The sequence below is a fragment of the Meles meles genome, chromosome X (assembly GCF_922984935.1).
Source record: "Meles meles chromosome X, mMelMel3.1 paternal haplotype, whole genome shotgun sequence".
NCBI classification, from domain to species: Eukaryota; Metazoa; Chordata; class Mammalia; order Carnivora; family Mustelidae; genus Meles; species Meles meles.
In genome coordinates this window covers 132,870,158-132,886,278 of record NC_060087.1, presented here as the reverse complement: position 1 = coordinate 132,886,278, position 16,121 = coordinate 132,870,158, and the positions used below count along the sequence as shown (strand labels likewise).

General features: G+C 37.4%; 1 protein-coding gene across 3 annotated transcripts in view; it reads right to left on the bottom strand.

Annotated features, from left to right (window-relative positions):
• Positions 1-1,160: 1,160 nt before the first annotated feature.
• VAMP7 (vesicle associated membrane protein 7) overlaps positions 1,161-16,121 on the bottom strand; it is a 79,919-nt gene continuing 64,958 nt past the window's right edge. The window contains exons 6-8 of one of the 3 annotated variants that reach the window (XM_045996237.1): positions 9,627-9,694; positions 7,015-7,107; positions 1,161-3,015 (exon numbers count right to left, since the gene is read on the bottom strand). In XM_045996237.1, the coding sequence (XP_045852193.1) occupies positions 2,947-3,015; positions 7,015-7,107; positions 9,627-9,694 (230 nt within the window). In that variant the 3' untranslated portion in view covers positions 1,161-2,946. The remainder of the gene's footprint in view (positions 3,016-7,014; positions 7,108-9,626; positions 9,695-16,121) is intronic. The other 2 variants (XM_045996236.1, XM_045996238.1) reach the window with 2 other exon arrangements.

Below are 16,121 nucleotides of genomic sequence, written 5' to 3'. Positions count from 1 at the left end.
TCCCCTCTTCTTTTCAGCTTATTTTCCATAATTTTATCTTTTATATTACTTATTCATTCCTCTGACATTTCCATCCTTGTGGTCATTACATCCAGTCCGTATTGCATCTTGGTCATAGCAGACCCAGAGAGGGGAGTTCATGCCTGTCATTGTTCAGAAAGTCCTCACAGAGGCACTGACAGTCTCCCCTCATGTGTCCCAGACATCCCTCAGATCCCTGCCTCCCACCTGGCAGCACAGTGCTATTTTATCTCAGGTTGACCAGCTGGGTTTCAAGACCCTACATTTTAGGGAGTAGGTGTGGCACAGAGCTGTGCTGATCCTCTCAGTGAGATTCCTACCATGCTCTGGCTGTGCCAGTTTGTCCTAGGGAAGTCACACAAATGCACAGGAGCTTGGGAGTTTATGGTAAAGTGCAGTAAAAAACCAGTGTCCAGGTTAGCTGCCTTCAGCAGGTGCCTCTACTCCTATGCTAGTGAACGAGGCAGCTCAATGGTGCCCACCAGCTCTTTTGTCTCCAGATAGGCCATGCCAGCTCTCCCAAATGGACTTCCAAGAAGAGGAACAGTTTCTCCTGGTGTTACCCAGGGGACCCTCGGGCCACGATATCCACTCGGGCCTCTGCTCTCCTTCCCCAAAGGAGCATTGTTAAACCCACCAGGCCTGACCCCAGAGACTGCATGGCCTTCTAAAACTTCAGACTTTGAGCTCTGTTGCTTATAAAAACTTGCAATCATCAGCCCCTCTTGCTTTCCCTGTCAATGGTTTTGAGGAAGTGTTTGTCTTGTGCAATGCTCTGGGTACTGCTCTCTCTCTCTCCCCTCTACTCTCCCTGATCAGGGCTGCCTCCCCTCCAGACCACCTGCAATTCTTTTTCCCCCCAAATCATGTCTCCATTTCTTCTACCTCCCATGATGTGGCCTTTTTTCTGTCACTAGTTTTGCAGTCTGTACTCTCAATCCTCAGATCGATTTCTTAGGTGTTTAGAATGATTTGATATTTATCTAGCTGTGTTCAAAGGATGAGGCAAGTATAAGGTCCCCTCCTCCTCCTTCATCTTAACTCCTCCCCAGGTCACATTTCTTAATGTATTTTTAGTGTAAGTGAACTATGGCAAAATGTCATCAGAAGAAATTAGATTCCAGGAGGAAATTCTAAAGCTCATTACATTACTCTTAAATTTTATTAATGCCTTCAGTTTGTGCATCATTTAAAACAAGATATGTGCTTTAAAAAGCATTCTTATACATAAATAGACCAGTGAACAGTTAAGTAATTTATCCCTAAAACATGCACATCATTTTTATTCAGGTGTGTATAAGAAAGGGAAATAAGCTTTAAGTCTTTTTCTTTGGATTAAAGACATTTGGAAATTATTACTGAAGAATGCCAAATGCTTTCCTGGAACAAAAGTGTTTTCCAACAGGAAATGCTGATATAATTAAAAGGCATTAGTGTTGATAAAGAAGACCAAGAAACATTTGTGCCATGTGTGATCATCAAGAAAAGAGTTTCAGTGGGCCTAAAGTGTATGTCAAAGAAACGAATACAGTAGCATGAATCAAAAGGGTTAGATGGAAGAACAGGTAGCAAGAGCCAGATTATGAGACACGTATATATTCAAGGCACATGACTAGGGTTACACAGGTGGCTAGGTTTTATAGACTACTTTGCTCTTTCATTTGGAAAATAGTCAAATGTAATATAATTTCCACTTACTGGCATTTACTGATAAATAAATGATTTAGGGCAGCAAATATCCTTTCAGATACACACCAAAAGTACGTTAATAGGTAACAGATGCCAGTGTAGCCAAAGCAGTATGATTACACTCCAGTTTTCCCACACTGCAGTTAAATGGATGTTAAAAACTGTCTGGTATTATTTCTACATATCATACTGTCTACTCTCCAGTTTCACAAAAGAATTATTCAAAGATAGTCAGATCATAGAATTTATTAATCCATAAAGGATACTGAAACTATTATTCAACAGAAGTCAAAACCAAACCCTAGAGTTGACTGTTGACTATACTCAGTTTGAGATCTGCCCAGACTGGAAAAAAATGTCCCATACTACCTCTCCCTCATACACCTAAAACACTAGTATATCCACCATGGTTGTCTTATTTTTCTCTGGTGAGCCAGAAAAATTTGCCTCTCCACCTCATCCACTACCTGTTCTATTAACTATACAATTGCCCTAAATATCCACCAAAAAGAAAGCAGCATATAAAAAACCACAATCTTCAACAATATTTAAACCATCATCTTTTCAAATCAAGTGCAATGGGGGAAAGAGAGGATATCATGCTCTGTAAAGTTTGTGAAAGGTCAAAAGTTTCTTCCTGAAAGTGAATACTAGGAGGAAAAGGTTAATTCTGTATATTTCTAATGGGCTAACAAAATGTTCCCCATATGACTGAGAGAAAATGTTTAAAACTTTACCTGCATGTGCTCCTAGAAACAAGCAGCACCAACAAATTATTTACAATTCCCCAAATAACGATTTCCATTTAAATTGTTTTCAAGCACCTAAAACTCTTCAATAGCAAAAGATGAGATGTTAGCAATGCTCTCTGCCTCTGGAATACAAAGTTTATCCAAAGTCTTAGTAGACAGCTCATAAGACTGGTGGTTTCTACCTTGGTGATAGCTTTGTGCAATTACAAATAAAACTGTTTCTCTAAATAGATGACTCTAATTAACAAACTAAAGAAATAAAAGCCTTTCTAAGGGTACTGCTGCAATAAATGGTTAAATCTGAAGTGCACTAGAATAAACTGGACAAAGATAAATGTGGACACATACAACAAGATTGAAAAAAAAGAAACAGAAGACAGCTGAAGAGACTGGCAGACACCATCTGTCAGTATTCAAAGGCTTGAGTCACATGGATTGCTTTTAACTCCTTGTTTCATATCCTTGGTTAATGACAACTTTTTTTTTATTTCTTCACACAGCTTGGCCATGTAAATCCACCACAGAGAGGTGACACAATGATATAGATGAACACCTAGAGGGAGAAGGAAGGCAATTTTATTTTCTTGAATCCATCACAGACTCATAAATAATATATAAAGCAAGGTAAAAACCTATAAACAGATACCGGTTCCATTACAGTAGCAGTTGTGTAGTAAATAATACACCAATAAAGTATTTTCAAAGGCAGAAGTGGAGTTAAAGGGATCCTTTCTGATATAACTCTCACACATTTGAATTCCACTACACTTTCTTTTTTTTTTAAGATTTTATTTATTTATTTGACACAGAGAGATCACAAGTAGGCAGAGAGGCAGGCAGAGAGAGAGGAGGAAGCAGGTTCTTCGCTCAGCAGAGAGCCCGATGCGGGGCTCAATCCCAGGACCCTGAGATCATGACCTGAGCCGAAGGCAGAGACCTAACCCACTGAGCCACCCAGGTGCCCCTCCACTATTCTTCCTTCATTGGGGGAAAAAGCAGTGGAGTTGTTTCTCTTCATTGGAAACCAGGCAGCATCATCATTAATTATCAAGATCACAAATTATCCTAATTCTCCTGAGGCATGATTTTATTATTTTTATGAAGCATATTTTTAAGTTTTATGCACATCTTACTTTTCATTATTAGGATGATTAGAAATATTTAAAAGTTTGAGGACAGATTATGTATCTCTATCACCCATGAGCAAGAAATGTTGCTATTAACCTTTTGGTGAATAATGACATGACAATTACAATTACCAAATCAAAAGAAAGCTGATGGTACAAGTAACACAGTAAAAATGCTATTCCTATTCCTATTAAAAGCATTAACTTTTTAACTGTATTGGGTTTTTGAAATACACACACATACAGACACACACATACATATTTTATTTTTTTTAAGCTTTTATTTATTTGAGAGTGAGAAAGAGAGAAAGCACAGCAGGGGTAGGAGCAGAGGCTGAGAGAGAAGCAGGCTCCCCGCTGAGCGGGTAGCCCAGTGCGGGGCTCGATCCCAGAAGCCTGGGATCGCGACCTGAGCTGAAGACAGACCTGAAGGCAGACAATTAACCAACTGAGTCAACCAGGCACCCCTGAAGTATATTTTTAATAGTATGCTCGTTCACATTACTAAATTCCAACAAATAGATTTATTTTAAATATTAGGTTCACTGCATTGATTTCATCATTTGTCTTGCTTTAAATTACAATTTTTTTTATATCTTCAATGGTTGATTTCATTACTCAATGTTAGGGAAAAAAACACATTTACGAATTCCATGCTTGCTCCCAAAAGTCAGCAGAGTATTTTTACCTTACTTCTCTACAAATGTGAGGGAGGGCGGTGGTTTACAGCAAATTCTGGTTCTTAATGAATTTGCGTGCGCGCGCACACACATACACACACAGATATTCCAATTTGACATGAAGTTGACTATTTGCCACAGCTGAAATATAAGGATTTTTAAAGCTGAAGTACAATATTAGGCAACAACAGATTTTTGGGAAAGATTGATACTGCATTAAGAGCAGTGCTATGTATATAAATGATCAATAACTACAATCTGAATTTAACAATAATCCAGCTTTATATAAATCAATCTAAATTCGTAGACCCAAGTATAAGGAAGAAGCTAAGCTGAGGAGCCTAGAATGTGCTACCTGAGTATCCTGAGCAAGGAGACATTCCAGACTATGGTGCAATTTTCAACAGATCGATGGCTGCTCTCCTGTTAGGTAAATGCAGTCATCTAAGGTGGTCCTTCAACATGGGTCAAGGAAAAGTGTAGCTGAGTCAGAGGTATCTGCTCAGAGTTAACTTTGGGCTTCTGCAAATGGCAAGAGGATGAGGAGAAAGGCTGTTTCACCCAGCCATAAACTACCCCCAAAGTAAAGCCTCTCCCTCTCACCCTCCTTAGAGCAACAGCTCTCAAACTTTTCATTCAGGACCCTTCAGATTCTTAAAAATTACTGAGGACTCCAAAGAGCTCTTACACAGGGGCATTATAACTAACAACACTTACCATATTAGAAATAAAGCTTTAAAAATACCTATAAAATTCATTTAAAAACAAAAATAATCCCATTACAGATAAACATAAGTATTTCTCCAAGATCAGTTTGATGTGTCAGCTTGGCTAGCTATAGTACACAGTTACCCAATTAAACACTAACCTAGGTATCACTGTGTTTTGTAGATGTGATTAAAGCCCATAAATCAGTTACCTTCAAGTAAAGCAGATTACCCTACAGCCTAGCCTGATTCAATCAGTTTGAAGTCCTTAAGGTCAGAACTGAGGGTTCCTTTATGAAAAAGAAATTATGTCTACAAATTATACCTTTGCTCCTGCCCCAGAGGTCCAGACTGCCCTTCCTGACAGATTTTGAACTTGCCCTGAGGATTCTGAACTTGCCAAGCCAGCTCCCACCATTGCATAAGCTAATTCCCTGTAATGTATCCTTTATATCCAGAGAAATTCAAAGAGAGGGTACATATGTCAACAAGGACAATTCCATAAAAAAATTAAACTACGAATAAGAGTTCTTAGAAATTTAAAGCACAGATATGAAAAATAAATACATAGGATGAACAGAGCGAAAAAGAAAATTAGCTTGCAGGTGAAGAATGAGCTGAATAATTCTCTCAAATGTATTTTTAAAAAAAGGAATTTAAGCATATTAAAAAGGTTACCAGACATTCAGGATAGTTCAAAAAGGTCCAATATCTGTTGACATAGGGGTTACAAAAGAACAGCATATAGACTCACTTATATTTATAAACATGAGAACTACTAAATAAACATTAGCAAATTGAACTCATGATGGATTAAAGGAATACTACGTAATGGCAACTTAGTATTTACCCCAGAAGTGAAAGGACAGTTATAAGTACATTTATTAATTTATTAATAATTAATAATTAATGTGGTTCTATATATTACTATTAAATGGAGATAGTCATATTGTCAACTCATTGCGAAGAGAAATACCATTTCCCAAAATTAAATGCCTCTTCCTGACTAAAACTTCAGGCAATCTAGAAACAAAAATAAAGTCCTTTAACTTGTCAATAAAAATCTAACAAGAATTCATAATACATATCGCTCTTTTTTTAAAAGACTTAATTTATTTGAGAGAGAGAGAAAACGGTGGGGGGAGGGGAGAGGCAGAAGCAGGCTCCCCACTGGCAGGGAGCCACACTTAAGGGAGCCCCCAAATGATCTGTGCCAAAGGCAGATGCTTAATTGACTAAGCCACCCAGGCGCCCATACATATCAGTCTTATAAAAATTAGAAGCATTCCACTTAAAACCAGGAACTAAATAAGATGCCCATTGGTACCATAAGTATCCAACATTGCTAGTTATTGCAAATCATATATACATACCTGCATATAACTATGTAGAATTATATATAATGTGTGTATATAAATTTGATAACATTGAAATTATTGACAGATGGCATCATAATTTACCTACAGCATGAGTCAGCAAATTACAGCTCATGGCCTGTAAGCTAAGAATGGTTTTTATACTTTTCAAAGTTAAAAAAAAGGATATATGACAGAGACTACATGCCGCCTGAAAAGCATAAAATATTTATTACAGTATCTGGCAATTTACAGAACGTTTGCTGACTCCTGACAGAAGAATCAGAATACAGAAGAATAGACTGACAAACTATTACAACTAATAAGAGTTTTGCAAAGTTGCCAGGCAGAAAAACAGATTAGAAAAGAGAAAACAGAAATAAAGAAATGGAACATTCAATCAGCTAGAAAATAGGAATATAATTAGAAAATATGGAATCAATTACAAAATGTAACTTTAAAAGAATCCCATTTCAGTACTGAAAAAAACATTAAATATCCAGGAATATCTGGAATGCCTTGCCTGATTCCTTACATATAAACATTCTCAATAGGAAGATGGGGTTTAAGTACAAACTTCTGGACTGTTTTCACAGGACAGCTAATCATTGAGAAAGAATTCCAGCATCCAGTTTCTTAAAGATCGAAAAATAAAATAACACACTAAAATGACAAAAACTTACGACTGAAACGATGATGATGATGATAGTGAGTTTGAGATTCTTCATACACATGGCTCGTGCAAGATTTCTGCTGGTTGTTTTGAAGGTGACAGACTAGGGGGAAAACATATGAATTATTTGATCCCTGCCACTCACTACAAGACCGATTTGTAGTAATACCTCTAAAACTTTTACTTTCATTAATCATGTTCAATCAAGAACTCATTAGTCTCTTCACAGGTAGAGATAAGCCATTCATGATCACTAGTTCACAGAAGCAGAACTTGGTCAGGGGTATGGTAAGTAATACGAGCCCACTGGAAAAGCTTCTCCCCTTTTTCTTGTCCACCAAAGTACTGCATGTTGTGTCAGGAATCAGAGGTGGCTCTTCCTGCTAGTGTGAAAGCCTTTTCCTCTTAATGCTTCCAGGAAGAAAGGTTCCCTCTAACCAGCTGGTTGCAAAGACATTTGCCTATTCTGCCCAAAATAATCCTGGGATTTTCTGAGCCATAAAAATCTTTCAACTTTCATAAGAAAATATGTATGTACTTGTATGAGGCCCAAAATTCAAGAAACTTTGCTCCTTCAGTTATCCATTTTCTTTTGCAACAGTGACTTTTCAGTATCTACTGAACCATTCCCACCAGCCACAAAGAGTTTAAAGCAACTAAACAACAAAATTCCCTAGTAGCCCAGCAATTCCACTTCTAGGTATGCCCCCAACAGAGATGAATGCCCAAGTTCACCAAAAGTGGAATTAACAGTTCGACTGTACATATGCTTCATCTACTTGAGAAGGAGACGTGTGGGAAATATAAAAAACAACCAAATCAAAACTGTAGAGATGAACAATACATGAGGTGGGGATAACAGATTACAAACCACAAAAGAATACTAAGAGAAGCTATCCTAAATGAAACACAGAAAAAAAAAAAAAAAGACTGAAAAAAATGAACAGATCAACGGGACAATACAGAAAATCTGGAGTTAGAATAGATTCCCAACAGGGAGCATGGATAAACAAATTGTAGTGGTAGACTTATACAGCCGAATAGTACAAAACAATAAACTATTATCATATTGAACAATATGAACGAATCTCATAGACATAATAGTGAAAGAGGCCAGAGAGAAGCTAGTATATAACATATGAGTCCATTTCTATACATTTAAGAACAAACAAAACATCATCTAGGGTAATGTAAGTCCTAAAATGGTTACCCCTGTTGCGGATTATTAATAGGAAGAAGCATGAGGCAGCTTTCTGCAATACTGGATTTTTTTTTTATCTTGACCTAAGTGGCGGTTACCTGCATATAGACATATGTGTAAAAAAGAAGTGGTACACTTGCTGTATTTTATTCTTATATGTTATGCCTCCATAAAGAGAGGTATCTGTTAATTAATTAGTACCTTTTGTTATTATGTGTCACAAAGTCAACAAAATTAAAGACTTACTTGGGAATTACAGGCTATACTAGCATTGGCTAAACACAGACCATTCTAGCTAAATAGAGTAATCTTCATGGATTAAGAATCTGATCTGCAGATCTGGGATCAAATACTTCTTTGCACCCATAGCAATGGGTTACAAAGTGAGTCATTATAGAAACCTGCTATTTTGACTTGCTATATGGTACCACCCTTCCTCCAGTTACCATATGCTTTGACTTAAAAACTATTATCCTCCTAAGAACTACTGTTAATGGATGTCCCTATAGAACTAACAATAACAATAAACCTGAAATAGCTCTTACTGTGCACAAGACCCTGTGTTAGGCACTTTGTGTGCATTATCTGATTTAATGAGGGATAGCTCCACTTTATAACAATGATGCATGAGGCACAGAGAGGTTAAGTAACTTGTCTAAGGTTGCACAACTACTAAGTGGCAGAGATAGGAATCAATCGCAGGCAGCTCTGACTGTAGAGCTTGTACTCCTAACCACTACAATCTAGCTGCCAGTAGGAATAAACATGATCACTTACTAATCCATTTCAAGGTGTAAACTACTCTGCATTTAAATTTGTAATTGTGTAGACCTAAAATTTAACTGATCTTTGCCCTTCATCTATTCACATCTATTCACTATATATCATCTTTCCTGAAAACCCCCATCCACTATCCAAATAGAAAATGCAAAGACACACATAACTGTAGCGTAAGTAGATCACAGGGACTCACTGACTCTTAAGGCTCACTGGCCCTTCCCAATTTGACTTAGCTCAAGCTATTATGGTAAGCAAGAAAGTGACTTGATTGTCCAGTTTCACGATTCATACTGGGTTACAACTGGCCTGCGTGTTTATTTGTTTTATACTTCACAAAATGTACAGAAACAGGATGGTATAAGCTACTGAGCTAAACTGTAAAGGCATCAACCTAAAGCTTTAAAAAAATGTTTCTGTATATTATGTTTTCCAAACCAAAATTTCCTTAATGGTTTTTAATGGGTTGTGACTTAGTCTATGCTTCATTGTTATCCTTACCATCACAACATAATCACATATGCAGTTAGAAAGGAAAAAACCCTGTAAATTATTAAATTTAACATATTTCCCTATTATGTTAGCCATCAACATTTCTCTACTTTATTTAGATCCTGAAAAATATCACCATTTCCCATACTTACCGAATCCACAAGATTTTCTGTTTTATCTATCAATAATTCCAATCTTTCTCCTCGCTGAGCTACCAGATCTAAAAATGTTGGAAAAACCAGAAAATATCATGTTTATATTACAAACCTGCTATTTTTATCTTTAAGCCAAACTTGATTTTAATTATAGTTGGTATTCTTGACAACAACTCATATTTACTACAGAAGCACTTTTATCTTTAAGCAATAAAAGACTTTATTAAAGCTGATCAACTAAAGTAGGGATTGGCAGTTTTTTTCTATAAAAGGCCAGATACTAAATATTTTAGGCTTTCTGGGCCAAATGGTCTCTGTCACAATTACCCAACTCTGTTAGACAAAGACATTATATAAATAAGTGGGCATGATGGTATTCCAATAAAACTTTATGCAGATTTGATCCAAGAATCATAGTTTACAAACCCTAAATTAAGCATATGATCTGAGAGTTCTAAAAAATGGAGCCTTCAAAATGAGTAAGAGTTGGACACTTCCAGAATTACAGTGTGAGAAATTCTACAGACCCTCTCCCCAAAAAAAACAACTACAACTTGAAAAATTATGAAAACAAAAGCCACCACCATTTAACGTCTCTGAAAATTATGAATGTCCTAAGGGCATATAGCAAATGGAGAAACATATACCAAAAAATTATCTAATTCTAGTAAGAACAGTGAGTCTATGGCATTTGAGCCATGACCTGCAATCGCTTAGCTGAGACAGAAGCTCCACTCTAGGCAAGTAAAGCCTGGAGGCTCTTCTTCTCCAGGTCCCAGCCAACAGCTATGCTTTCTCTCCAGCAGGGGCAGGTTATTAACATTTCTCCTCCCATCCCATCCTACCCTTAGCTCCATGATGCAGAAGCTCTATTCCCACAAGGCATACCTGATAGGTCTGAGGTTCCTTTCCTTCACCTAGCCCTACACACAGGGCAGAAGTTCTATTAGAAGCTCTATTGGACTACACTGGATCAATTTATGTCTGGGGAACTGTTACCAAAATACAGCCGTTAGCCTGCAGTTAGTGGAGGCTAACGTCTGGGTGTGACACCAACAAAGGCAGACAAGCTATAGAAGCTTGACAGGGAGACTAGGAAAAGATACACCCAAAGAGAGTTGTGTCACTCCAGTGTGACTGCAGTCACATCCTCAAAGCTATCCCTCTGAGAAATGACATTAAAGACAGCACACTGTGGGAAAACTGAAGCTCAAAGAAAAAGTCCAGTCTAGCCAATAAGCAAATAACCAAACAACAAACCCTGGAGGATGGGAATCAGTACCTAGAGTTGCTGTAACACATTATCTAAAACATCTAGTTTTCAACAAAAAATTAAGAGATATGGGGGGAAAACCAGGAAACTGTGATCCATACACAGGAAAAAGAGTAGAGGTTGGAAACTTACTTTGGTGGGGGTAGCGGGGGAGCTCAGCTATTGGACTTAGCAATGGAAAGATATTACAAATCAACAGCAGAAGGAAAACTTTTATGGGATGAAGCAAAAGCAGTGCATGGAAGGAAATTTATAGCAGTCAACACCTACATTAAAGAGAAGATGTTATAGACTGAACTGTATCCCTCTGAAATTCATATATTGAAGCCCTAACTCCTAATGTGATGGTACTAGAGATGGGACACTTTAGGGTATCGTTAGGGTTAGATGAGGCCATCACAGCTTATGGTGAAATTAGTGTACTAATAAGAAGAGACACCAGAGAGCTTACTCTCTGTCTTACTTTCTACCATGTGAGAACATAGTAAGAGAGGCCTTCTGCAATCTAGGAGGAGAGTTCTCACGAGAAACTAACTAGGCAGGCACCTTGATCTTGGACTTCAAGCCTCCAGAATTGTGAGAAAATGAATTTCTGTTATTAAAAAATTACTGTAGACTGGATAGTTTAAATAGTAGCCTGAGCAGGCTAAGAAATGAAGATTTCATACTAATAACTTGCTACCTTAATAAACTGGAAAAAGAATAGCATACTAAATCCAAAGCTAACAGAAAGAAGGAAAAAAATATCAGAGCAGAAAAAATTAAATACAGAACAGAAACCACTAGAGAAAAATCAATGAAACCAGAAAGAGGTTTTTGGAAAAGACCAACAAAAATGACAAAACCTTGCATAAACTGACCAAGAAAAAAAGACAGACAACTCAAATTACTGAAATAATCACTATCAACTTCACAGAAATGAAAGGGATCCTAAGAGAATACTATGAACAAGAGTATATCAATGCATTAGATAACTAAGATGAAATGGATAAATTCCTAGAAAGACATAAACCACCAAAACAGACTCAAGAACAAATAGGAAATCTGAACAGTTACAACAAACAGATTGAATAATTATAATTTTCTAAGATTTGAGTATAGTTGATACACAATGTTACATTAGTTTTGCGTATATCACACAGTGATTCAACTTCTCTATGTTATGCTATGTGTACCACAAATGTAGCTACCATCTGTCACCATACAATGCTATCATTGACTATCTCTAACTTTCACCCCTATAACTTATCAATTTCCATAACTGAAAGCCTTATCTCCCCCTCTCCTTCACCCATTTTGTCCATCCTCCACCACCCTCCCATCAGGCAAGCATCTGTTTGTTCTCTGTACTTATGGGTCTATTTCTGTGTTGTTTTTTTGTTAAGATTTTATTTATTGGAGAGAGAGAGCGCGTGCACAAATGCGGGGAGGGGCAGGGAGAGAAGGAGCAGCAGACTCCTGGCTGAGCACAGAGCCCAAAGCAGGGCTCAGTCCCAGGGCCCCGGGACCATGACCTGAGCTAAAGGCAGACATTTAACTGATTGAGCCACCCAGGCACCCCTCTGCTTTTTTTTTTTTTTGTATATTCATTTGTTGTTTAGATTCCACATAGGAGTGAAATCATATGGTATTTGTCTTTTTCTAACTGACTTATTTCACTTAGCCTAATACTCTCTAGCTCCATCCATGCAGTCACAAATGGCAAGATTTCATTTTTATAGCTACATAATATTCCATTATATGTACATACCACATCTTCTTTATCCGTTCATCTATCAATGGACCCTTAGGTTGCTTCCATATCTTTCCCATTATAAATAATGCTGCAATAAACACAAGTGTGCATGTATCTTTCCCAATTAGGTGTCTTCATTTTCTTTGGGCAAATATCCTATAGTGCAATTATTTCCATTTTTAATTTTCTGAGGAAACTCCATAGTCTGGACAGTGGCTGTACGAGTTTACAGAGCCACAAATGCTGCATGAGGATTTTTCTCCACATCCTCATAGATACTTATTTCTTGTCCTTTTGATATCAGCCATTCTCATCAGTATAAGGTGATCTCTCATTGTAGTTTTGATTTGCATTTCCCTGATGATGAGTGATGCTGAGCATCTTTTCACATGTCTGTTGGCCATCTCGATGTCTTCTTTGGAGAAATGTCTGTTCATGGCTTCTGCCCATTTTTTAATCACATTATTTGGTTTCTTGGTGTTGAGTTATACCATTTCTTTGTATATTTTAGATAATACGCCCTTATCAGATGTCATCTGCAAAAATCTTCTCCCATCCTATAGGCTTTTAGTTTTGTTGATGGTTTTGATAGGGATTGTGTTGAATCTGTAGATTGCTTTGAGTAGTATGGACATTTTAACAATATTAATTCTTCCAATCCATAAGCATAGAATAATAGCTTTGTTTGCTTAAGTTGTCTTCAATTTCTTTCATCACTGTTTTATAGTTTTCAGAGTACAAGTCTTTTACCTCCTTGGACAAGTTTATTCCTAGGTATTTTATTTTTTTGGCACAACTGCAAATGGAATTGTTCCTGTAATTTCTTTCTGCCACTTTAATTATAAGCATATAGACACACTACTGATCTCTGAGTACTAATTTTGTATCCTGCAATTTTACTGTATTTATGACTTCTAGTACATTTTGGTGGAGTCCCTAGGGTTTTCTATGTATATTATCACATCATCTGCAAATAGACACGGATTAACTTCTTCCTCTCCAGTAGGGATGCCTCATATTTCTTTTTGTTACCTGACTGCAGTACTCTGTTGGATAAAAGTGGTGAGAATGGGGACACCAGGGTGCCACAGTCAGTTAAGCATCCAACGTTTGGTTTTGGCTTAGGTCATGCTATCAGAGTGGTGAGATCAAACCCCACAGCAGGTTCTGTGCTCAGCGCTGAGTCTGCTTGAGATCTCCCTCTGCCCCTTCTCTCTCTCGTTCTCTAAAATAAATAAATCTTTAAAAAACAGTGGTGAGAGTGGTCATTCTTGTCTTGTTCCTGATCTTAAAGTCCTGCAATTTTCACCAATGAGCATGATGTTAGCTATGGGTTTGCCATATATGCCTTTATTATGTTAAGGTATGTTCCCTCTAAAACCACTTTGTTGAGTTTTATACTGAATGGATACTGAATTTTGTCAAATGCTTTTTCTGCATCTTTTGAAACAACCATATGATTTTTATCCTTTGTTTTACTGATGTGGTGTATCATGCTGATTTAGAAATATATTACTATCCTTGATTCCCAGAATCAATTCCACTCGATCATGGTAATGATCCTTTTAATGTATTGTTGGATGTGGTTTACTAATACTTTTTTTTTTAATATTTTATTTATTCGACAGAGAGAAATCACAACTAGGCAGAGAGGCAGGCAGAGAGAGAGGAGGAAGCAGGCTCCCCGCGGAGCAGAGAGCCCGATGTGGGGCTCGATCCCAGGACCCTGGGATCATGACCTGAGCCGAAGGCAGAGGCTTTAACCCACTGAGCCACCCAGGCGCCCCGGTTTACTAATACTTTGTTGAGGATTTTTGTATCTATGTTCCTCAGGGATATTGGCCTGTTTTCTTTTTTGTGATGTCTTTGTTTTGGGTATCAGGGTAATGCTGGCCTTGCAGAATGTATTTTCAAGATTTCCTTCCTCTTCTATTTTTTGGAATAGTTTAAAGAGAATGGGTATTAACTCTTTTTTAAATGTTTGATTGAGGGTGCCTGGGTGGCTGAGTCAGTTGGGCATCCGCCTTCAGCTCAGGTCAGAACCCTGAGTCCCACACTGAACTCCTTGCTCAGTGGGGAGCCTCATTCTCTCTTTTTCCCTCTGCCTGCTGCTCCCCCTGCTTGTGCTCGCTCTCTTTTTCTCTGACAAATGAATAAATAAAATCTTAAATGAATGAATGAATGAATGTTTGGTAGAATTCCCATGTGAATACATCTGGTCCTGAATTTTTAATTTTTGGTAGGTTTCTGACTGATTCAATTTTTTTACTAGAAATTGGTCTGTTCAGATTTTGTATTTCTTCTTAATTCAGTTTTGGAATTTTGGGATATGTTTCTAGAATTTACCCATTTCTTGTAGGTTGTCCAATTTCTTGGCATATATTTTTTGTAGTACTCTACTGTAATATTTTTATTACTGTGGTGTCAACAGTTCGATATAATACTCAGTGCTCATCAAGATAAGTATACTCTTAATCCTCTTCACCTGTTTAACATCCCATCTCCCCACTGGTAGCCACCGTTCACTATAGTTAAGAGTATGTTTTTTGGTTTGTCTCCTTTTTTCCCTTTGTTCATTTGTTTTATTAATTCCTCATATGAATGAAATCATACAGTACCTATCCTTCTTTGGCATATTTTGCTTAGTATTATACTCTCTAGACTGATCAATGGTATTGCAAATGGCAAAATTTCATTTTTTATGGCTAAATAACATTCCAGTAAGTGTGTATATGTCTGTATAACACTTTTATGCATTCATCTATTGATGGGACACTTGAGCTGCTTTCATAGTTTGGCTATTGTAAATAATGCTCCTATAAACATAGGCATGCATATATCCCTTTAAATTGGTACTTTATATTCTCTGGGTAAATATACAGTAGTGCAATTAAAAATAATAGGGTAGTTCCATTTTTAACTTTTTGAGAATCCTCCATACTGTTTTCCAGTGGGTGTACCAGTCTGCACTCCCACCAACAGTGCAAAAGGCTTCCTTTTTATCCACATCCTCACCAACACTTTCTTGTGTTTTTTTACTTTAGCCATTCTGACTTGTGTTAGGTGATTATCTCATTGTAGTTTTTTTTTAAAGATTTTATTTATTTATTTGACAGAGATCACAAGTAAGCAGAGAGGCAGGCAGAGAGAGAGAGGAGGAAGCAGGCTCCCCGCTGAGCAGAGAGCCCAATGTGGGGCTAGATCCCAGGATCCTAGGATCATGACCTGAGCTGAAGACAGAGGCTTTAACCCACTGAGCCACCCAGGCACCCCCTCATTGTAGTTTTGAGTCACATTTCCCTAATGATAAGTGATGAGATCATTTCAGGTGTCTGTTGGCCATCTGGATGTCTTCTTTAGAGAAATGTTTGTTCATGTATTCTGCCCATTTTTTAATACTTGGGGTTTTTTGGTGTTGAGTTCTAGAAGTTCATTATGTATTTTGGAACAAACCCTTTAACAGATATGTCATTTGCAAATATCT